This window comes from Heterocephalus glaber, unplaced genomic scaffold (genome assembly GCF_053883595.1).
Source record: "Heterocephalus glaber isolate CG9 unplaced genomic scaffold, H.glaber_assembly_v1.0 deba00000281, whole genome shotgun sequence".
Classification (NCBI taxonomy): Eukaryota; Metazoa; Chordata; class Mammalia; order Rodentia; family Bathyergidae; genus Heterocephalus; species Heterocephalus glaber.
In genome coordinates, this window is record NW_028258139.1 from 6,209,024 (window position 1) to 6,234,932 (window position 25,909).

Consider the following 25,909-nt stretch of genomic DNA (forward strand, 5'->3'; position numbering starts at 1 on the left):
TAAGCAAATTAAACAATGTTCAACATAATTGGTTATCAAAGAAAAGCAAATCAAAACTACAGTGTGGTACCATTTCATAACTATTGGTATGGCTATAATAAAAAAAACACAAGAGCAAGAATTGGAAAGGATATGAAGAAATTGGAAATTGGAAGACATACATTTCTAGTGGGAATGTAAAATGGTATTGCACTTTTGAAAGCAGTTTGTCATTTTCTCAAAAACAAGGAACTAATGACCCTCTCAATTCTGCTCCAAGGTTTGTACTTAAAAGAAATAAGCACCATTGCTGACACAAGGGCATAAGAGCACTGAATATCTGCCTTCAAACAATGACTTGTACATGCATATTCATAGCAATGTTATTTATAATAGCCAAAAAGTGAAAGCTACCTATATGTGCAGCAAGAGATAAATGGGTAAACAAATTTTGATCAGTCCACAAATACAATATTTAGTATAACAAAGGACATATAACATGTTATATATTGGTACATACCACATGGATGAACTTTGAAACATTGTAAACAGAAGCAGAAAGATGCAAAAGGTCACCTATTGTATTATTCCATACTATGAAATATATAGAACAACAAATCCATACAGATGGAAAGTAGATCCATGGTTGCCAGGTTGTGAATGCACAAGGTAATGTACATCAAGTTCTAAAGGGTATGTGGTTAGATTTCAGATGATTAAAATATAAATTAGAAAATAATGAAGTTTACAAATACTTGTGAAAATGATAAATTCCACTGAATTTTACAATCTAAAAGAGAGAGTATTATACTATGTGAGTTATATTTTATTTTTGACAAGTATCATGGGAAAATATGAGGAAAAACTCAAATATACACAGTCAGCGTGCCCACTGAAAATGTACAAGAAGAATGATAAAAGAGAAACATCACATTTTACATGTACTGTTACAGATAAATGGCTAGGGACCCGGGATTTAGCTCAGTGGTTTCACTGCCCGCTGTGCAAGTGCAAGAACCTGAGTTCAATCCCCCGGTACCCAAAAAAAAGAAGAAAAAAAAAAGATAAATGGTTAGACATAAAGAATTACTCAAATGTTTATACTTAAAAGAAAAACTGTATGTGAGAGAAGAAAATGTCATAAAATATGCAACACAAAAATATTCAAATAAAATTACTGAAAAAATGATAATTTGAACAATTACATAAAATATTAGACATCTATACAGAAATAAAAAGCAATGCTAAATTACATACACTGTATTCAAGGCTTACCTCTACCTTTAAGCAAGGCACACAGGACCTTCCAGCACAGAGAGGCACAAAGATTTCAAGGCTGGCCAAATAACAGTATACACAAGATCAAAACTGAAAATCAAGTATATGGGTGCCCATTCTTTCTTTTTTAAAAGGAGTATTTTCATATATGTGATTTTTTAAGAAAACCATTAAAGAATAGTTCTTATTTCTAAGAATACCCAATTTGGGGCTACTAAGACATTTACTAGAACATTTATCTTGCTTTGGATTACAACTCTTACAGAACACCATGATGGCCTATTTACTCAAGTTGAAATTTATATGAAAAATAGCCCTACTTATTCAAATATCAGAGGTGAATTTTAATAAGCCCACCAATTAGTAAATGAAATTATTATGGCACAATTCCAGCCTTGAGCATTGAGTAAATGAATTTTCTGATAAAGTCTAAAATAAATATGGTTATTGTGGTTACAAAAATGCAAAAATTATAAAATCTGACAATGTAGAAATGTTTATAAAATTAGAAGGGGAAAAGATACAAAAGTGGGAGTTTTTTAACATCTTTGAATTTCTCAAAATTTTAAATGCCTGGTTAAATGACACAGATATAATTAAGCTGCATGATACATGCAGAACAAAAGCATATGGGGAAAGGCTTAAAAGCTGCTTGCAAAGAACATAAAAAATAGAGACAAACTATTAAAATTCACCCCTGATATTTGACTGATGACTGAATCATGCTATTATTCATATAAATTTAAATTTGGGAGGTAGGCCATCGTCATGCTCTGTGAGACCTATAACCCAATCTGGGAAGCAAGCTAAACGTTCTATTAAATTGCCTCAAGTGTTTGAAGCTGTGTTTCTTAGAGGTGAAATAAATGCCCATGTTACTGTCAGTAGTGTCTGCAAATCCAAAGGTAGTAAGGACCACCTGCTAAGGCTTTGCATTGTAGTTTTTGTAGGTTCAAAGATATATGTGAACCCAATTTATATTTTGGGTAGCTATGAGGCAAGAGATTCCTACAGTCTTTACAGATGGGACCAATCATTGGCCAAGACACCCTATGTTAAGATACCTTCCTGAACTTTGGACAGCTGTACAGATGCTGACTCTTCCCATCATTTCCCTGGGACATCCTACTGAAGGAATAAAAATGAAAGACTTATAGGAAGCCCCATCATGTGTAATAGGAGTGATCCTGCTCATGGAGGGCTGCTCACTCCAGTGATCCCAATGAGCTCACCAGGAACTCAAGGAGTCTGGGAGACAGATGGAAACATCCTAGACTTTGCCAAGGAGCTGAACACAGGAAAGACCACTCCATCTGCAGATGTGATACTCCAGAGGGCCAAGGTTTGGCTGAAGCAGGCGACATCTCAGTAACCACACTGAACTTATAGATCCTGCCTCCATGACATGAAATATACAACCAGATGAGGACAGCCAGCAGTCCTGGCTCTGAGTCCCTCAGTATCAGTGGAGGTCATGACAACACTGAAGGTCACATGGATGTCAGTGGAGTTCATGTGGGAGCTGGGACTTCCAAGCTTACTCAGTGGTGACAAGGCAGGCCTTCCTGTCCTCACTGGATTGCTATACCCAGGACCAGGTAGACATGGTGGAGAGTTGGTTTAACCCCACTGGGCAGTAACAAGGAGTTCCTTCCCTCTCAGGTCTCAACAGATTCTTGACCTCCACACCCTCCTGGCAGTAATCAAGCAGTTCCCCACCTTTACACTCTAAAGTGGAGTTAAAATGCTAAAACACAGGATATAAATGAGATCCAAAGTTTTATAATACAATATTAAAATTCTAGATTTCAAATAAAAATCACTCATCATACCAAAAACCACAAAGATCCCAAATTCAGTTGCCAAAAACATACTCAATAAGTACCAATACTGAGATATTGGGATCCTCTGACAAGGATCTCAAAGCAGTTATCACAGAAAATTTCCAGGGGAAATTATAAAACTACTGGCAATAGATTTTATAAAACCATAGTTTTAGGAAAGACAGAAAATATAAAGAACCAAATGGAAATTTTGGAGCTGAACAATGAAATGAACAAAATACAGGGTTCAAATAGTGGGCTCAGTATTAGATTGGAGGGGCATAAGGAAATTTTCAGTGAATCCTAGGACAAATAAAAATTCCCACATGTGAACATCAAAGAAAAATAAACTCAAAAAGTAGTAGTCAGACTCATAAGAACCTGTTGGAGTATAACAAAAGATCTGAGATTTGGGTTTTGGAGACCCTGAAGGTGAGGGGGAGTGAGTGCAATAGAATTTCCTTCTTTGAGTTTCTGTAGTTAAAGCAAAAATGAGATATCACTGTAAGTCTATCAGAATAACTGAAACTGTACTAGTGACAATATAAAATTATTGGGATATAGAAAGACTGAATCATGCATTACTGATGGGCATGTAAAATGGTACGGGCAACTCTGGAAAATAGTTTATTAATGTCTTGGAAAACCAATTATGAAATTATCACCAGGTAAGCAATTATACTTGAACAGTGAAAGTTATGTTCACACAAAAACACATACATAATACCAATGTTCTTAGCGGTTCATTGTTGTTTTTCATAATAGCCCTAGCTGTAAAGATGCCTTTTAACAGATGAGTGGTTAAAAACTGTTGTACATGTAATACCATGCAAAACGATTCAACTATAAAAGAAACCTTAAGAAAAAAATCCAATCCTAAAAGGAAACATAGTGTATGATTCTACTTATCATAATTTTAAAAATGGCGAAAGTGTAGATATGGAATTAGATCAGTGGTTCGCCTAGTTAGGAGTGTTGGAAGGAGAGCTGTGGGTGTGACTGTAAAAGGGTAACTGTCAGTGCTTGTGCAATGGAGTAAATCTGTGTCAGGATGCAGAGGAGAACGCTGAGTGCACACAGGTGGTGAAGCAACACAGAACTCTAATGACACACTGTCCCAATATTACACAGCTATCTGTATGACCTAAGTAACTTGCTATGATTCAATAATTATTTCAAAGTGAAGTTTAAAAATTGAGCTAAGCAACCTTCCAATATTAGTATGAATTATAAAACTGTGGTAATTAAAGCCAAATATTGGATAACCAAGAGAAGCAAAAAAAATGCCCAAACATAGACTCACACACACTGAGGGGAAAAACTGGGTTTCATTATGTTGGAAGAGGACGTTGGCTATAAAGAAAAAAAAAATTTAATTCTTCATTACATCTTTCACCAAAGATATAGTATAGATAAAAAAAATGATGATAAAATTAAACTATGAAAATATCAGAGAGAAGGGAGGATGCAAAAAATATTGAAGGGGGAAACTGGGAAGTAACTCAGTGATAAGGTACTTGCCTATCATGTGCAAGGCCCTGGGTTCAATCTTTAGAGCTAAAAAAAATATTTAGTTGGGGAAGAATTTCGAACTATGAAAGAAAATTCTGAAATGGGACTGCCATTAGCTCCCCTCCCTGGGCCTCCAAGGAGCCACCCCAGCAGCCCCCCTACCCCCAGTCTCTGGCCTCCAGGCTGTGCCAGTACCTGGATCCACACCACAGAGTCACGGGGGGTCATAAAGGCCATTGTCCAGAAGGTAGAACAGAAGTGAACAACAGAAAGAGGGCCTCTCTCAGGCACCTTGGTGAAAATTTAAGCCCACTGGAAAAGTGAAGAAAATCTCTGCATTAAGGCTCACCAGACCACCGTAGTTGTTAAATTGGAAGGATCATCACCTCCCATCAGAACCTGGACTATCTTCAGGGGAAGGGCAGCTGGAACCTGCAGTAGAAGCTTGGAGAGTTCAACCCTGCAGGAGGTCAGGGATCTCAGCTTGGGTCTTGCAGCCAGAAATCAGCCTGAATCTCAGGGCACTGCTGCTGACTTGCTGAGATTGACTTAGAGCTGCACAATGCAGCCCATATTGTCTATTGTGACAGCAGAGACATACCTTTATTTTTATTTTCAAAATTATTTTTTCTCTTATTTTTAATTTTTTAAATTTTTTTCTACTCTTTTCAAATTTTTCTTTTTTTCTTTCTCTTTTCTTTCCCTCTCTCACTCTCTCACTCTCTTACTCTTTTCCTCTTCCATCTTGCTCTTCATCTCTCTTTTTGTTCCTGTTTCTGCCCTAATTCAGATTTCTACTTTCTTTTGCCTTCTCTCAATTGTCATTAATTTTAAAAGAAAGTGAATTCAGTTTCTAGCTTCCCTGTTGCTGTTAGTTTGTTCTGTTCTCCTCTTTGTTCTTTCATTCTGTCTTTTCCTCTTGTCTTCAACTGTTTCCTAGAGTTTGTGTGATCTTCCGGTGTCCTCTGGCCTCACTGCTAACCTTCCCCTATCCTTCTATCTATCTATTCCCCCCTCCCCAACTCCTTCTAAGTCCCCATCCTAAAGGGTAAAGTTGCTATATTGAAGAGTTTATTCACTATAAACATATTTTGGGCTGGTCATCAATTATGATTTAATTCACACAGTTAAAGGTGATAGATTAATAACTACCACAAATTGTCATTATCTTTTTTATATTATTAATTTTATTGATACATTTTAGGTATACAATATAATGACATTCATCATTGGGAGTTTGCACCTTTACATATTTTATTTTGGTTCTTATTTTTTTTGTCCCCATTCCCCTCCCCTCCCTTCAACCCTCTGCCACTCCCTATTTACAAAGACTTTGTTCAAATTTTTTTCATTTTCTCCTATTAATCCCATTCCCTTTTTTCTTTCCCCTAACCCTCCCATTTTTCCTTTCCCTTTGCCCCTTCAAAGTATCATTTTCTAAGCTGTACTTGATGCTATTGTTTTTTCTGATTGCATCACTTGTGCTAAGGTGTGATTGACCTTATCAGTCTCCCTTCCTGGTACAATGAAAACAAGATTGCTAGGGCCAGAGATTTAGCTCAGTGCTGCCTGCCTTGCAAGCACAAGGTCCGGAGTTCAATCCCCAGCACCAAAAAACAAACAAACAAAACAAGATCACCTGAGTCATTAGAGTCTCAAAACCTTACACCAGCTATATCTGGAAGACACCTCTGAGAAACAATTATGACCTAAGGGTTCTAAATACAAGCAACAAAAATACAATAAGCAGTATCAAAGTATCAAACCATGAATTAAACAAAAAACAGTACCAACAATAAAAATAGAAATGATAAGACATTTAGCAAGGCACAAACCCAGCCTTCCAACTCACCAATAGCAAATTCTGGGGGAGACAAGGTGGAACAGTCTGAACACCCTAAACTGATAGCATAGGAAGTAACAAAACAGATGAATGAGGCTCTAGAAAAATTCAAAACAGAAATAATTTCCCAGATAATTACAGAAATGGTGAACTGAATGAAAGACATGATTAGAGACTCTAGAATAAAACAGATAAAAAATGCGTTCAGGACCACCATGAATGCCCAACATAGGAAAGAAATGGAATCCATGAAACAGATTCAAACAGATATCCAGGAGATTAAAAACTCCATTGAAAGTATTTGCAGCAAGACTGAGCAAATGTGAAGACAGAATATCAGATATAGAAGACAGGATGGTGCTCAGTGACCATGAAAAGAGAGATTTCTTCAAAATAGTAAGGGACCATGAGAAATCAATCCAGGAGCTGCTAGATGATGCAAAGAAGAAAAATAGAAGACTGATAGGAGTCCACAAAAAAGCAGGAGAAAGTACAAATGACATTAAAAAACTATTCACCGAAGTAATGACAGGAAACTTCACAAACAGAGCAAAAGAATTTGACACACACATAAGTGAGCCATATAGCAGTCCAACTAGACGTGATCAAAAAAATCTATACCTAGATATGTAATAATCAAGATCCCAGAAACCCAATAGAAGAACAAAATACTACAAGCAGTTAGAGAAAAGAAAGAAATCACATACAAAGGAAACCCCATCAGAATCACAGCAGACTTCTCAATGCAAACTCTCAAGTCAAGGAAAGCCTAAAGTGAAGTATTTCAGGCCCTAAAAGAAAACAACCTCCAACCTAGACTGATGTACCCTGCAAAACTATCTCTCAAAATTGATGAAGAAATAAGATACTTCCATGACAAAGAGCACCTGAGAAACTTCATGAATACCAAACCGGCACTCCAAACAAATCTAAACAATAGCCCAGAAAAAGACAATGAAGTTCACAACTCCATGAGGCCCAATAGAGCAAATTCATGAGCAAAGCAAGAAATTAAAGGGAGTTGGGGAAAGATAAGAAAATTCTGAAGTAAAAAAAGAAAATATTTTTAAATTTTACAGCACATAAAATTTCTTCATGGACAAAAACCTCAACAACAAAATCAATTTTAAACATAAACCTAACAGAAAACATAATGTATGACATTTAAAAATTTGTCCTAAAAATGTAAAACACTCTTACAAGTACAGTGAACAGAGGGTTCAATGTAAAGAAAATGCAGAGTTTATCTAAAGCAAATGGAAAAGAAATATATATCCATGTTTATAATTAATTTTCTAATAAAAATTAATAGTATATCCCATTTTTTTAACACACTGGAAAGGATCAACAATTGATAATGCACAAAGCTTGCTGATGAAGAGGTGGATCAACAGAATCTTGGACGTATTACTGATGCAGGGAATCTGAATTAGTATAATTTTTAGACAGAGAGTTTGGATTAAAATGTAAAATAAAAATGCAAAATTAACACTTGAACTCAGGATTGACACTTCTAAGTATTACCATGTAAGAATTATTATATATATATATATATGAAATAAAGTGTATGAAATACCATTTTGGTAATATAAAATGTTGGTGAAAATCTTAAAAATCACTTAATATGAGATTACTGAAAATAATTAATAGCCATTAAAATAATAGAAGTATCCCTAATGGGAGTGATATGAAAGTTCTTAACATTTATTAAATTAAAAATTACAAAGCACAATAGATTTAGGTTGGCTTATTACCATATGTAAATATGTATATATTTTAAATTTAGTAACATTAAAATGTCAACTCAAGGGTCATCGTGCCACAGCTCCCAGCCCAGAGGAGACTTCCAGGTCAGTGTGCCATAGCTCCCAGCCAGGAGGAGGCTGCCAGGCAGGCATGCCACAGCTCCCAGCACAGAGGAGGTGAGCTGCTCTGGTGCCAGGAACACACCCCCACCCCCACCCCAGACGAAAATGAGAAGACAGGTAAACAAGCCTCAGAATCAGACTTACAGATCACCTACAACAACCTCAAAGGGAAACAAGATGGAACACTATGATACTCAACCACATGGATTCTCTGAACTAGCAATGAAAGAGGATCTGGAAAAAGGAAATCAGAAATAATTTCTCAGATAACAGCAGAGATTGTGCTCATAGTGCAAGACATGATTAATAAATCTAGAGAGGATACAGATAAAAAAATAGAGGATCTGAGGAACATGATGGAATCCCAACATAGGAAACAAATTGAATCCATAAAATAGATGGAAACAGATTTCCAAGAGAATAAAAACTCCATTGAAAGTCTATGAAGCAGAATGAGCCAATGTGAAGACAGAATTTTTGATATAGAAGATAAGATTACAATTAGTGACTAGGAAAAGAAAAATTTCTTTAAAACTTAAATGACCACAAGAAATCAAGCCTGCAGCGGCTAGATGATGCAAAGAAAAATAACATAAGACTGATTGGAGTCAATGAAGAACCAGGAGAGAATGTAGATGATATAAAAAAACTATTCACAGAAGTGCTGGCAGAAAACTTCCCAAGCAGGGGGAAAGAATTTGAAATACAGATAAGTGAGGCATGTAGAATTCCAACTAGCCTTGTTCAAAAAAAATCTACACATAGGTATATAATTGTTAAGATTACAGAAACCCAACAGAAGAACAAAATTTTACAAGCAGTTAGAGAAAAGAAACAAATCACATACAAAGGAAAGCCCACCAGAATCACAGAAGGCTTCTCAATGCAAACCCTCAAGGCAAGAAGAGCTTGGAGTGAGGTATTTCAAGCCCTACAGGAAAACAACCTCCAACACAGATTGATGTACCCTGTAAAACTATCTTTCAAAATTGGTGGAGAAATAAGATACTTTAATGACAAAGAGCACCTTAGGAACTTCATGAATACCAAACTGACACACCAAAAATTTTAGACAATATCCTAGGAAAAGACAATGAGGATCACAACCCCAGGAAGTCCAGTAGAATGAATCCACTGGGAATGATAAGAAATTAAAAGCAAAGGCGGAGGATCAAACAAAAAGAAAAAGTCATGACAATGAAAACTCTATACATATCAGTTATAACCATCAATGTTAATGGTCTCAACTCATGAATTAAAAGAAATGGACTGAAAAATAAATAAATAAATAAAAAATTTTTTAAAGAAATGGACTGGCAGAATGGATAAAGAAGCAAGATCCAACAATATGCTGCATACAAGAAACACACTTAGTTCAAAATAAACTCATACAATGAAATTTAAAGGGTGGAAAACAATACTCCATGAGACAGGAACCCCCCAAAAGGCAGGAGTAGCTATCCTCTTTGCAGATCAACTGGATTTCAAACCCACACTGATTAAGAGAGACAAAGAAGGACACTATATCCTTGTAAAAGGAACAATCCAAGAGGAAGAGATGACAATCATAAATATCTATGCATCAAACACTAGTGCACCCAACTATATAAAACAAATACTAACAGACATGAAAAACTACAAGCACTATAACAATAGTAGTGGGGGACGTCAATACTCCATTATCACAAATAGATAGATCAACTAGACAAAAAACAAGGAACAAAATACTAGAACTCAAACTCTTGAACAAATGAACTTAACAGATGTTTACAGAGTGTTTCACCCCACAAAAATCAGAATACACATTCTTTTCAGCTGCACATGGGTCATTCTCCAAAATAGACCACATACTCACACATAGAACATATTTAGTTAAGTGCAAAGGAATTGAAGTTATCCCCTGTATATTACTAGATCATAGTGTGATGAAATTGGAGATCAATAACAAAAAAACTGCAAAAACTTCATAAACACATGGAAATTGAACAACACACTTCTGAATAACCAAGGAAATTAAAGAGGAAATTAAAGAAGAAATTAGACAGTTCCTTCAAATAAATGACAATGACAACAAAACATATCAGAATCTATGGGACACAATGAAAGCAGTCTTATGAGGGAAATTCATAGCAGTGAATACTCATATTAGGAAAACAAAGCAAGCCCAATTAAACAACCTGATGCTGAACGTCAAGCTTCTAGAATGAGAAAAGCAGGACAAACCCAAAGCTCATACAAGGGAGGAAATTATAAAGATCAGGGCAGAAATCAATGCAATGGAAACTAAGAAAACAATACAAAAAATCAATGAAGCCAACAGTTGATTCTTCAAAAGAATCAACAAAATTGACAAACCCTTAATGAAACTTATCAGAAAAAGGAAAGAAAAGGCCGAAATCCATGCAATGAGAAATGAAAAAGGTGAAATCACAACAGACCAAGCAGAAATCCAGAGGATGATCAATACCTACTTTGAGACCCTTTATGACAATATGATGGAAAACACAGAAGAAATGGACAGAATCTTAGACATATGTGAATTACCAAAGTTGAATTAAGAAGACCTAAAAATTCTAAACAACCCAATATCAATCAATGAAATTGAAAACGTAATTAAAAACTTACCAACCAAGAAAAGCCCGGGTCCTGATGGCTTCACTGCTGAATTCTACAAGATATTTAGAGAGGAACTACTGCCACTACTGTTTAAACTCTTCAATGAAATTGAAAGGGAAGCAATACTCCTGAAATCATTCCTGGAAGCAGGCATCACCTTCATTCCCAAAGCAGAGAAAGATCCAACTGAAAAACAGAACTACAGGCCAATCTCACTAATGAACAGAGATGCAAAAATTCTTACTAAGATTCTGGCAAATAGAATGCAGAAGATCATCAAGAAGATCATACACCCTGACCAAGTGGGATTGATCCCAAAAATGCAGTGAGAGTTCAAAATATGCAAATCAATCAATGTAATACACTATACCAATCGAGCCAGGGACAAAAAACAAATGGTCATATCAATAGATGTGGAAAAAGCATTTAACAAAATCAAATACGCATTTATGATAAAAACCATACAAAAAATCGCAATAGATGGTCTCTAACTCAGTCTGATAAAAGCCATCTAGGAAAAGTGAACAGCCAATATCATACTAAATGGTCAAAAGCTGAAATTCTTCACACTAAAGTCAGGAACAAGACAAGGATGTCCACTAGCACCACTCCTGTTCAATATAGTTCTGGAAACATTAGCCATAGCAATTAGACCAGAGAAAGAAATAAAAGGAATAAAAATAGGAAATGAAGAAGTCAGATTGACATTATTTGCAGATGACCTGATACTCTATATAGAATACCCCAAGAATTCCACCAAAAGTCTTCTAGACTTAATCACCAAGTTCAGTAAAGTAGCTGGATACAAGGTCAACACACAGAAATCAATAGTTTTCCTATACACAAACAACAGACTCACTGAGAGAGAAATAGAGCAAATAATTCTGTTCACAATAGCATCCAAAAAATAGAAATATCTAGGAATCAACCTAACAAAAGAATCAAAGACCTCTTCTCTGAAAACTACAGCACTTTGAAGAAAGATATTGAAGGGTACATCAGAAAATGGAAAGACATCCCCTGCTCCTGGATGGGAAGGATTAATATAGTGAAAATGTCCATACTTCCAAAATTGCTATATAGATTCAATGCAATCCCAATTGAAATCCCAGCATTATACTTCATGGACCTTGAGAAAACATTCCAAAAATTCATTTGGAACCAAAAGAGACCCAGAATAGCAAAAGCAATTCTAGGTAACAGAGACATGGCAGGGGGTATGACAACTCCCAATTTGAAACTATACTACAAAGCTACAGTGATAAAGACTGCATGGTACTGGAAAAGAAACAGACATGAATGCCCAACATAGGAAATAAATGGAATGCATGAAACAGATTTGAACAGAGATCCAGGAGATTAAAAACTCTATTGAAAGCATACACCGCAGACTGAGCCAATCTGTAGACAGAATATCAGATATAGAAGACAGGATGGTGTCAGTGACCAAGAAAAGAAAGATCACTCAAAAATAGTAAGGGATCATGAGAAATCAATCCAACATCTCCCAGGTGACACAAAGAAGAATAGTATAAGACCAACAGGAGTTCATGAAAAAAGCAGGAGAAATACAATTGACATAAAAAAAAAACTGTTCATGGAAGTAATAGCAGAAAACTTCCCAGATAGAGCTATAGAATGGGACATACATATAAGTGAGGCATATAGAACTCCAGTTAGCCACGATCAAAAAATGTACACCTAGACATATAATAGGCAAGATCTCAGAAACCCAACAGAAGAACAAAATCCTACAAGCAGTTAGAGAAAAGAAACAAATCACATACAAAGGAAACTCTATCAGAATCACAGCATATTTCTCAACACAAACCCTCAAGTTGAGGAGAGCCTGGAGTGAAGTATTTCAAAGCCTAAAAGAAAATAACTTCCAACCTAGACTGTTTTACCCTGCAAAATTATTTTTCAAAATGGATGGGGAAATGAGATACTTCCATGACAAAGAACATCTGAGAAATTTCATGAACACCAAATCAGCACTCCAGAAAATTCTAAGCAATATCCTAGAAAAAGACAATAAAGGTCACAACTTCATGAGGCCCAACAGAGGGAAGCCACCAGGCAAGCCAAGAAACTAAAAAGAAAGGGGAAAAATAAAAAATAAAAGAGCCAACAATAAGCAAACATCATGACAAGGATGAGTCAATATCTATCAATTAAAATCATCAATATTATTGGCTTCAATTCACCAATCAAAAGAAATAGACTGGCAGAATGGATTATGGAACAAAATCCAACAATACGCTGTGTACAAGAAACAGATCTAACTCAAAAAGAAATTCATAGACTGAAAGCAAAAGGATGGGAAATAGTTCTCCATGTGACAGCAACTGGAAAAAAAGCAGGGGTAACAATCTTATTTGCAGACAAAGTAGATTTCAAAGTAAAACTAATTAAGAGAGACAAAGATGATCACTACATCTTTGTGAAGGGAACAATCCAAGAGGAAGGGATGACAATCATAATTATATATGCACCAAATACGAATGCCCCCAACTATACAAAACAAAGATTAATGGACATGAAAAACCAAATAAGCACTGATAGAATTGTAGTGGGGACCTCAATGCTCCACTATCACAAATAGACAGATCATCTAGAAAACAAATTAACAATGACATTCTAGAACTGAACCAAGCTATTGAGCAAATGGACTTAATAGATGTTTACAGTGTTCCACCACCAAAATCAAAATATACATTCCTTTCAGCTGCACATGGGTCATTCTCCAAAATAGACCACATGGTACCTCATAGGACATGTTTAAGTAAATGTAAAAGCAGTGAAGTTACCCCCTGTATATTATCAGACCATAGTGCAATAAAATTGGAGATCAATAACATAAGAAACCGCAAAACCCCCACAAACACATGGAAATTGAATAACACCCTCCTGGAAAACCAATGGGTCACAGAGGAAATTAAAGATGAAATTAGACAGTTTCTACAAGTAAATGATAATGCTAGTACAACATACAGGAATCTATGGGACACAATGAAAGCAGTTCTGGGAGGGAAATTCATAGCAGTGAATGCCCATATTAGGAAAAAAGAGAGAGCTCAAAAAAAAAAAAAAACCCTAATACTTCAGAACCTCAAGCACCTAGAAAAAGAAGAGCATGACAAACCCAAACTTCACACAAGAGAGGAAATTATAAATATAAGAGCAGAAATCAATGCAATGGAGACTAAGAGAATGATACAAAAAAATCAATGAAGCAAAGAGTTGATTTTTCAAAAGAATAAATAAAATAATAAACCTTTAGCCAACCTTATCAAAAAAGGAAAGAAAAGGCTCAAATCCATGCAATTAAAAATGAAAAAGGTGAAGTCACAACAGATCCAGCAGAAATCCAGAGGGTCATCAATACCTTCTTCGAGAACCTCTACTCTAATAAAATGGAATGCACAGAATCCTAGATACAAATGAATTGCAAAAGTTAAATGATGATGATATAGAAATTCTAAACACCCCAAATACAATGAGTGAAATTGAAAACGTAGTAAAACCTTTACAAACAAAGAAAAGCCCAGGTCCTGATGGATTCACTGCTGAATTCTACAAGACAGTTAAAGAAGAACTATCACCATTACTGTTTAAACTCATCAAGGAAATTGAAAGGGAAGCAAGGCTTCCAAATTCATTCCTGGAAGCAAGTCTTACTTTGATTCCAAAACCAGGGAAAGACCCAACCCAAAAAGAGAACTACAGGCCAATCTCCCTAATGAACATAGATGCAAAAATCCTCAACAAGATACTGGCAATAAGAATACAGAGGGTCATCAAGAAGATCATACACCCTGACCAAATGGGATTTATCCCAGGAATGCAAGGATGGTTCAACATACATAAATCAATAAATGTAATACCCTATATTAATAGAGCCAAGGACAAAAACAATATGATCATCTCAATAGATGCATAAAAAGCATTGGACAAAATCCAACACCCATTTATGGTAAAAATCCTACAGAAAATTGGAATAGAAGGTCTTTATCTCAAACTGATTGCATACTAAATGGACAAAAACTGAAAACTGTCACATTAAAGTCAGGAACAAGAGAAGGGTACCCACTATCATCACTCCTGTTTGATATTGCTCTGGAAACATTAGCCACAGCAATTAGAAAAGAGAAATAAATAAAGATAGGAAAGGAAGAAGTTGAACTGTTATTATTTGCTGAAGATATGATATTCTACGTAGAAGACCCAAAATCCTCCACCAAAAGACTACTAGACTTATTTGACAGATTCAGTACTGCAGCTGAATACAACTTCAACACAAAAAACAGCAACCTTATTGTACACAAATAACAGACTCACTGAGAGAGAAATTAGGGAAGCAATTCCTATTATAATAGCATCCAAAAAAATGAAATATCTAGTAATCCATCTAACAAAGGAAGCAAAAGACCTCTACACTGAAAACTACATCACTCTGAAAAAAGAGATTTAAGAGGCTATAAGAACATGGAAAGACATCCCTTGTTTCTGGGTAGGAAGAACCAATATAGTGAAAATGGCCATACTTCCAAAGCTGCTATATAGACTTAATGTAATGCTAATTTAAATTCCAACAATATATTTCACAGACCTAGAGAAAACAAGCCAAAAATTCATTTGCAACCAGAAAAAAACCTAGAATAGCAAAAGCAATGCTAGGCAACAGAGACACGACAGGCGGTATCACAATCTCCAACTTGCAACTATACTACAAAGCCACTGTGATAAAAACAGCATGGTCCTGGCAAACAAACAGACCTGAGGATCAGTGGAATAGATTAGAAGATGTAGAAACAACTCCAAACATACTCAGCCCCCTCTTCTTTGACAAAGGAGCCAATCACTCTCATTGGAGGAAAGATAGCCTATGTAATGAATGGTGGTGGAAAAACTGTATTTCAACCTGCCAAAGATTAAAACTAGAGCCATGTCTATCACGATGGATGAAACTAAGATCAAAGTGGATTAAAGAGCTAAATATTAAAACAGAGACACTAAACTGGTTGGAAGAGATGTTAGGCAGAACCCTTGAAGATACTGGCATAGGAAGAGATTTCATGAACAAAAGCTCAGTTGTCTGTGAAGTAGCACAAATAATCAACAACTTGCATCTCATCTTATTGAAAAGCTTCTGCACTGAAAGAGAAACCACCAACAGAGCTAAGAGATAACCTACAATGTGGGAAAATATTTTTAGCAGCTGTACCTCAAACAAAGGACTACTATCTAGAATATATAAAGAACTGAAAAAAATCAGACCCCCCAACATTAAAGACCCGATTCAAAAATGGGCATCTGAAATGAACAGACATTTCTCAGATAAAAAAGTAAAAGCAGCAAATAAACATATGAAAAAATGTTCAGCATCACTAGTCATTCAAGAGATGCAGATGAAAACAACACTGAGATTCCACCTCACCCCACAAAGAATGGCTGCTATCAAGAAATCAACCATTAACAAATGCTGGTGGGGGTGTGGGGATAAAGGAACCTTTCTTCATTGTTAGTGGGAGTGCAGACTGGTACAACCACTATGGAAATCAGTATGGAGATACCTCAAAGAACTGGGACTAGAGGTCCCATTTCATACAGCTATTTCCCTGCTGGGTATCTTCCCAAAAGAATTAAAAGAATCATACCACAGTGATATATGTGCACCCATGTTTATAGTGGCACAGGTTGTAATAGCTAAAGCTTGGAAACAGCCCAAGTGCCTATCAACTGGAAACTGGATAAAAAAGATGTGTTTTGTTTTTTTGTTTTTTGCTTTTTTTACAATGGAGTACTACTCAGCCATAAAGAAAAGAAACTGGAGACATTTATAGCTAAATGGATGCATAGTGAGGCCATACTCTTAAGTGAAATAAATAGGACACCCATGTGTAAATACCAAATAGTTTCTCTAGTATGAGAAACTGAAAGTGTAAATAAGGTTTAAAATGATTAAAATGAATAATTTTTAATTTGAAAAAGGAAAAAAAATCTCCAAAGGGGTAGGGGAAGTGGGAGGGGAGGGGGAAACGTAAGAAAGGAATGGAAAAATAATGAGAAAAGGAAAAAATGTTATCAAAATCTTTGTAAATAGGGAAAGGTGGAGGGGGTGAAGGGAGTGCAGGGAATGGGGAAAAAATAAGAACCAAAATTTTTAAAAATACGTTTATTTCTCTTTTTTTCAATTCTCAGGAATGAATCCAAGGCTTTCACACTAATTTATATCCTTAGCTCATTTTTTAATTTAAACAATTTTTTTTACTTTGATACAGGGTCTTGTTATGTCATTGATTTGCCAAGGCTGGGCACAAACTCGATATCCTTGTGTCTCAGCCTTACAGAGTGCTGGGATTACCCCATGCCTGACTGAAATGTAACACTGTTGAGAGAAGAAACAGCCCTGGATAAAGAGCCACTGTCATTCATGTGACAAATATTCACTGATAGTCAGGAACTGGGTATGGAATATCAGGCATGCAAAAAGGATCCTTGCCCACAGATAGTATATAGTGTAGAAGGTAAAACCTGTACTAAACAAGGACATAACCAGGTATAAAGTTATACCTGTAATGAGTGCTAGGAAGAAAGGAGATATGAGCATTAGACTTGATGATGGACACTCATTGAGTCAAGGAGTCAGAAGACACTTTCTGGAAGGAAGAGACTTTTGAGCTAAGATTTAAGATGAGTAGACATTCTTTAAGTGAGAAGCTTCTCAGCTGAGGGAAGAACACAGAGAAAGACTCTGTGGCAACAAGGAAGATGACAGAGAGAAAGGACTGAGAAAAACCTGTGCAGCTGGACATACTATGCTAGGATAAGGATACTGAAACACATGCTGGGTTGGAAGGGCCTAGACCTTTGTGTATGTGTGTGTGTGTGTGGTGTGCGCATGTGCACGCACTCATGCGTGGCTGAGTGTGTTGACAGGAGAATATTATCATATTTATGTTTCACAGAGCTGATTGTCGATATTCTATATAGGAAGACTGGAGAGAGTTAGCCACTTTGGATGTCATAGAAATATCCCATGGGTGAAATGATGGAAGTTTAGATTCAGATCACACTGTTAGGATAGGAAATGAATAGATTGATCCCCAAAACATTTAGGGACTAAAATTGAAAAGAATGGGTGCTGGATAGAATATGAAGGAAGATACCGTGGATAACTTGCTGATTGCTTGAGCTGAAGAAATAGTATTCCCATTCTCTGACACTGCCAGGACTCGTTGAGAGGTATCAAGGTCATGAGCTTTGGATTTGACAAGTTAGATTACAAAATTTCATGTCAGTGTTCATGTTTTATGACTATATGTTTTGAACGTCTATGTGTTAGATTCTGTATTCTATTCAGCCTAACTAATCATTTTCACTCTTTAAAATGTTTTGCCATTATCACTGTTTAACAGCAAAATAGAATTCTGCAGTTTTTTCATACACTCCTAAATTTGATATAATTCATGAAGCATCAAGCAGACCTAAATTCTGACTAGATAATTTTACTCTAGTAGGAATGGTTGGTTGTCTGTTGGTGGATTCACCTCTAAAGGACATAAGGTCAGTAACTTGGAACCTGCTATCAAAAGTACCTATTAAAAAGTAGTGAAAATGTCAATGATAATTTCACAGTACCTGAGCAAAACTTGTCAAAATTTTGTTGCATTTAATACAGACACCCAAGCCAAGTCAAATAGCATTTCATAGTATCACATTAGAATGATCAAAGAGCATCTTCAGGCATTTAGACATGAGATTTGTCTAACATGTTTAGCCATCACTAGATTATCTACCTAATAGGCAATGAAACCATGCAGAAGAAATTTTGATTAAAATAACCCAGTTCCATTAACACCTATCTGTAACATATTTTATTGATAAAAATAAGTAGTTTTAAATGTATTTTTATTGTTGTTATATTGTTGTAATACATAATAATTATATTTATCCTGGGAACTTGATACTACACATATCACATCTCCATCACTTTTACTTTACCTTCCCCTCATCTTCCCCTCTTCCTCTGATCTCCTCATCACTACAAAGTCTAACTCCCTGTTTCCTTCCATCTTTCTTATATTTTGCAGTTTAGATTACTCATATCTTAGCTTTCTTATACTAGAGAAACCATGTGATATTTATCTTCCACTTTATTTATTTCACTTAGCATTATGGTCTTGAGATGTATCCATTTTCCTAAAAATTACTCAAATTTATCCTTCTTTATGGTAAGTAACCATATATATATACATATAATATATATATACATATTATTTTCTTTGCCCATTCATTTGGTGATGGATATATGGGCTGCTTTTCATAATTTATCTATTTTGAACTGTGCTGCTATAAACATGGTTATGCATGTATCACTATAATTGATGGCTTTAATTATTTGGAGAAGTTACTCAGAAGAGGAATTGGTGGTCCAAATGGAATTTCTGTTTTCACTGTTTTGAGAATCACCATATTGATTTCCACAGTAGTTTTACTGTTTTACATTCCCAATAACAATGTGGAAGGATTTCTTTTTCCCAAAATTTCACCAGCATTTGTTTTGCTTTCTGTCCTTCATGATGGCCAGTCTTGCTGGGTAAGACATACTTTGTAAAGATAGCATCAACATGTATTTTAATTTTTTTAATTACCTAGAAGTAATAGAAGACATTTTGTTCTTTTTATTTTTCCTTCTAATTTTGTAGAAATTCTAGGATACCTCCCAAGAATCTTTTCTGTGTTTTAAATCATTTTTTGTGTTCATTTTAATATTATTCTCCAGAAAGATTGTATTTTTGCAAGGTATCCATCCTCACTATATGTGCGGGGGGGCATGTATGTATATCCATAACTACTCTAAAAATGGTTAACAGCAATGCACATGATATTTTTGACTTGAAGTGTTACATAAAATACGTAGTATTTAAGTAGTAGCAAGGTTCATAAACAATAGCATTTGTCTAAACTAAATTAACAGTTATACTTTTTAACATGTACTAAATGCAAAAAAATACATAAGCCAAAAAATTAAATAATTTAATAAGTGATAGCTTTCTAAGTAAACAAAGTAGAGACTGAGTTCTTATTTTGGTAAATTCATCAAATAAGCTGTTCACATATTTAACAAGTGGTTAAGAAAATTGAAATTTGTTGATAAAATAAACATAAAAACAGACCTCCTACAATTAACCATTTTGCTTCCCTGTTTTTCCTCTCACTTAAAAAAAAATCAGTCTCTAATTGTTGTGGTTTAATTTTAGACTTAAGCCAAGTAAAACACACACCAAATATTTCATTGGCTTCTATAAATTAACAAAAAGTATATATACAAGCAAACACCAGAGAAGCCATAATTTCTAAACACTGATATAGGATAGTGGTGGCAAACTTATGGCAACCATGCCACAGCAGGCTGTTTGTATCATTCAAAGCTCTAAAAGGTTTGCCCTCACCAATATAGGAGAATGTGGCATTTGAGTTCTTAACTGATAGTTAAGTGATAGAGAAAAACAAAATTGGGAAAAAAATGTATTTTCCATTTGGAAAGAGTAGATGATCAGTCATTAATGTCAACAGATACAAAGTTCAGGCTTGACATTTTGTCATGATTCTGTAGTTGAGTAATAATCACATGTGCTCTACTGGATGTTTAATGCTACATTAGCCACATCTCTTTAGTGACATCTGCCTGAGTGAATTCAATATCCCTAACATCTAAACTTCTCATTTTATATTAATACTTCTCATTTTATAAGCAGCTCACTAAAGGTTTCCAAATAAAACTCATTAACATTTATCTACCCAATATTGGAGAAAATAGAGAATATTCTGATAAATTTAGGGAACATGTATATTCAGAAAACTTATTTTGGTATTTATTTTTATATTAACATTTATTATTTTATGTTTATACACAAAAACTTTCATCTTAGAAAATGTGAAGGTACAGAAAAATATATCAAGAAGGAAATTATAATTATTCATTATCCCATTTCTAAACATAACAACTTCTGTCACCCTTTTGGTGTCATTCCTTCTAATCTATTCCTATCCATGTGTAACTTTTTAATACAACTACCATTATATCATATATTTAGATTATCATACTTTGTTCTTAATGTTGTACCACAATAATTTTACATGTTTTTAAGTACCAAGATCATGAATTTTAAACTCTACACAATTAGATCTATAGTAGTGTATTTTAAAGGTAGTACATTTAAGGGTATGATGCTATTTCCAACTTTTATGATTTGAAATACAACTTTGCAACTTTTCTATGCTTTAGAATCCAGTACTTAAACTATTACATGAAACATGGATGCTTCCATTTTAAAGCATTATAAGTCATTCGACAGACATAAAAAGAGTCTAACTTAAATTTCTAGATAAAAATAATACAAATAATGAAAAGACTCTTTGCTCTAATAAGGTACGTTTCTCTAAAAGCACATCGTCCACTCTCCATGTGGCTGATGCCACTTCCAGTGACCCTCTTAGCATTGAGGAGGATTCACCAACTTCTGCTATACTGGTGGCTTTTTTATCTTGTCTCGTAGATGACCACTAAGTCAGAAGAGTCCTCTGAACTAGCTGGCACACCGAGGATAGAGCTCAACTCTGCAGCTCCAAAGCAGGGAGAAATCTTCATTTCAAAATCAGTTGTGAATGCTGCACAAAATATTCGACATTAACACAGTGTTCACCAAATAGCAATGCAAAAGTGACTAGCTTTGAAATACTTATCTGTAATTTTGGTTGTCTTTGTAGCCAAAGTAAAGTGGGAAAATGAAACATCAGATAATTTAAATCTACAAGCAACAAAGAAATTTAAAACATCTTTTCAACAATTAGCCTTACATTGAATTTTAAAATTATTTAAAATATTGATTCTATTTCAAAGTTGTTTTATTTGGGAAATTCATCAAAATCACTATCTTTTAACTCAGAGTTAAGAACTGTAATTATATATTCTTTGTATTCCACTTAATAGTGAGCTATTGAAATTTCCAAAACACACGAAAAACATGATTTCTTTTTTTAAAGAAGGAATAGAATAACAAGTGTGCTGTTCACTGTGCTAGAGTTCGATGTGTGTGGAAATAGCAGCTCACAGAGCTGCCAGCTCCATCAGTCTAAGAACTGGCCAGGCACACAAGCTGACGGACCAGCAGGGTGTCTGAGCAAGGTTACTCAGGAAGGTAACCATTCTAGATCGATGGCAACCTCATCACTGTCACCCTTTTCCTGAAGCTACTGTGAAGACAAATTTAGAACCCAGCCTTATATTCCCACATCACCCTCCTCTAAACAGTGGTGCAAACTGGCATAACTTTTCAGTCTTTGCTCGGGAACTGACGGGGGAGTGGTGCTCCTGCTCCTATTAACGGCTGTGACAACGGGGAGCAGCTGTTTGCTCCATCCCTTAGGTGTCCTCACATCAAAGCCCTGCTGTGTGTCCCCCTAATTGGTTCCATGATGGTTACTGCATGCACTGGTTCAATCAGAAAGCAAGAAATGCCTTCATCAGAAAAGGCTAAAACTCACCCACTGGCAGACAGAGCTTTGCTTCTCACAGGTTCAGAGTAGAAAAAGGATTTAAACCACCAGGTGGATTCTGACACTTCAGGTAACCCTATCAAATAATATTCATATTAAATCTCTTACCAAAAAATTTGAAAGATTAAAAACACAGGGAAATAATGAAGATGGTATTAAGATACAAACTAAGCACCTTGTAGAGGTTTCTCATCATCTATGATGTTAACAGAATCAGTGCCAGTCAATGAACTAACTGAAGAAATACTAGGTTCTAGAGGAAAAAGATATGAGCAGAAACAAGTAAGTAAATGACAAAACAAGAAACACGTGATATTGTCTATATAGATAAATATTTAGTAACAGTTTGAAGCCATTTACCCTTGGGTCATGAATTAAGTGAAAATTTGGTTAGAACCTCAATCAAAGAGAAGCCTCCCATATTAAGGAATATTACATTTCCTGCTAATAAAGCATGTTCATTACCATGGTCAATAACTTTTCTTCTCTCTTCCTCCATAGGTAAAGACATAGAATTTAAAATATGTCATAAATGTTTTCAAATTCAAAAACTCAAGAAGTACAAAAAGTTGTATTGCTGTAGTATATTAAAACATTACATAGACATATTTAATGTTATAAAATTACCAGGTTTAGACATTAAGAAATTACTTTAAAAGAATATTTTTGTCTTATTTGGCTTATATTTTAAATCAGTAAGTCATTTAAAAGCTCAGACTATAACTTCTGTTGATAAAATAACAACAAATAAATAAGAATAATGTAATCTTTTGTAAAAAAAGAATAAGTTCATAGATATTTTAAACATTATGCACAATCTTTGAAATAAGAAAGTTTACAGGTTATTGGCACCCACGTTTTCAATAAATATTAATTTGGTTCTAAATACTTGTTAACTTTACAAAATTTCTCAGTCTTCTTTACAAGCTACACTGTTCCCTTCATCCATGAATATGCCCAGATTAATAGATTAATAAGAATGAAACTGGCCGGACAAATGCTGACTTATTATTTGCAGCAGAAAATGGAAATTGTAAAATGTTTGAAGCAAAGTCATGCTGCCTCCGTTTCTAAAGAACTGAGTACTATTTTATTTATACGAAATCTTTCAGGTTTTAAAATACTCTTATGAACTAGAAAATACATGAATCTAAAATATAATTTTGAAAGAAGAACTAACATGGTTGAAGCCCAGAAATGAGCCAAGGTAAGGCTGGTTCTAGGAGCTTTGTCTCCAAGCTTTGTTTCTCCCACTGTCACCAACAGCTGTCAAGTTTTCTCCCTTAAATTCTGCTCAGGATGTGTAGGTCAACTCTGCTGCACGAACATCACCTCTCATCATATTCTCTGGGGATATTCTGTATTTTGCATACAACTTACTTCGATAATACTGATTTGTGGCCAGAAGACAGCCAATGGAAGGGACTGATGCCATGGCTTCACCAGCGAGAGATCGGAGAGCTGGGAGCCGCAGCCTGAGGAACAGTGACCAGAAAAGAGACATTGCCATTAATAGCATGGAGTTTCCTTTTCCTCTGAGTGAATTGTTTTTGTAAAGCAGCATTTTTTGATGTTTAATAAATATATGATAACAAGAATTTAATTGTTTACACAAAATTGCAAATATAAAGCAATAAAGAAAAATGTAGCAAGTCTATAATCCCAGAACTTTAAGAGAGGTTCATACAGAAAAATCACCAAGATTGAGTCCAGCAACATTGCAAGTCCTTAACTCAAATAAAAAAAATAAAATTAAAAATGGCTGGAGATGTAGCTTGGTGCCAAGGCCCTGGATTGGCCCCCAGGTTGGAAAAAAGAAAGTAATAAACTAGTACATTTATTTTGGGGAAAAACAAAGAAAAACTACATATTCACTTAAAAAAAAAATGCCCATGCAACCTACTCTCCCTAAAACAAACCTAAAAAAATAAAAATAAAAATATTAGCACATAGCGTAGTCACTCACCTGCTTTCCCCAATTTGTGCTTTGAGAACAAATGTGGCTTTACAATTTCTTCAGAAAATACACACATTGAAAGAACTGATTCTTAGTGCTCTGAGAGAGGCTGTAGCAGCCCAGAAACCAAGAATCAACTGCAATGCCTGGTAACGTGATCTGGAACCCCGAAGGACACTTTATATCACAGTCCAGGCTGCCCGGAACCTGCGCAGTGGGCAATGTGAGGTCAGGGGGCACCCAGCCAGACAAAGGCTGTGAGTGAACTCCCTCTGCTCCTCTGCCCTCCAACAGTCTCAAGGACCTTGCAGTGTGCCAGCATGCCAACTTAGACTGCAATCAACAGGACATTTGGCCTCGGACCCAGGTTGGATTCATTCTTTTAAATGTCACAGCTTAAAACTCCCTACTGTTTACCTGGAAGGAAGTGATACTCAGGTATGTCTTCAGCCTTAGGTAAAAACACACACTCTACTAAAAGAACCAAGCTGGGCACAACTGGGGATGTCACAGGCTGATTTTCTGCAGTTTAGCTAAGGAGATGAACATACCCACAGGTACAATGGTGCAGGTAGAGTCTACAGTCACAGGAGAACAACAAAGAATTCTAGAGATTTAAAAACTTCCTGGGAAAGGGACATCTGCAGTAGGACTTAATGGGCAGACAGAGAGTGAGTTAGCAACTCCAGCAAGACTGACAAAAGATAGATGATTTCAGGGATCATGTGGAAAAATTTATGACACTGTATCAATATTATTTATTGATGCAAAATCTCTTTTATTCCAATTTTAGTAATGTAGATTGATTTGGCATTTGATAGACTCAGTTGATTTATCAAATTTTGGCTTCATTTTATCTCGAAGGGTGGTCATTGCAATTGCTGTTTCAAATTGCTGCGGATGTTGGTTTTGCTTGTGTATTTTTAATTCAATTTTGCTTTAAAATTATTCATGTCAGTTAGATTTTCAAATGTATTCAAAACAATTATGGTAGTTTGTAATTGTGGTTCATTTTACATATCAACTCCAGGCACAGAAAGAAAACACTGCATTATCTCACGTGTGGGATCTAAAAAAGTTGAATACATTATAAGGAGATCCTAGAGCAGTGATTACCAGATATGGGGAACCAGTCCAATTAGGATGTCGGTCAAAGGGTAAAAGTTGCAGTTATGTAAAATAAATAAATCTAGAGATGTAAAAATGCATGAGAACAATAGCTAATACTGTATTCTATATGGCAAATTTGCCAACAAAGTAGATTTAGGCAGTTCTTGTCATAAAATAAAAGGAAATGTATTTTACATATTCATGTTAAATAATGGATATGTTAATTTACTTGATTGCAGTAATCATTTCATTATGTGTGGGTGTATCTAACCATCATGTTATATACCTGAAATATATATTATAAAAATAAATGCCTATTCCACATGGTAATAGTTCTTCCTTTTGCATCTTTCATTTT

At 35.3% G+C, this 25,909-nt stretch overlaps 1 protein-coding gene across 1 annotated transcript; it reads right to left on the reverse strand.

Annotated features, from left to right (window-relative positions):
* Positions 1 to 18,776: 18,776 nt before the first annotated feature.
* On the reverse strand, positions 18,777 to 24,655 carry Ppdpfl (pancreatic progenitor cell differentiation and proliferation factor like). The gene is made up of 5 exons (XM_004837527.4): positions 24,451 to 24,655; positions 23,865 to 23,959; positions 22,660 to 22,737; positions 22,473 to 22,560; positions 18,777 to 21,596 (listed from the first exon to the last, which is right to left on the reverse strand). Exons 2-5 carry the CDS (start codon positions 23,917 to 23,919, stop codon positions 21,584 to 21,586), a joined length of 234 nt encoding a protein of 77 aa, XP_004837584.1. The 5' UTR covers positions 23,920 to 23,959; positions 24,451 to 24,655; the 3' UTR covers positions 18,777 to 21,583.
* Positions 24,656 to 25,909: the final 1,254 nt, after the last annotated feature.

Bases quoted from the DNA above. Each gene is read 5' to 3' on its own strand.
- Ppdpfl (XM_004837527.4), bottom strand. From the start codon at position 23,919: ATGGCATCAGTCCCTTCCATTGGCTGTCTTCTGGCCACAAATCAGTAT. The intron at 22,738-23,864 runs GTAAGTTGTATG...TTTTTCCTCTAG, and splicing joins CACAAATCAGTATTATCGAA to AACCTAGTATTTCTTCAGTT. The intron at 22,561-22,659 runs GTGCTTAGTTTG...ATTATTTGATAG, and splicing joins TGATGAGAAACCTCTACAAG to GGTTACCTGAAGTGTCAGAA.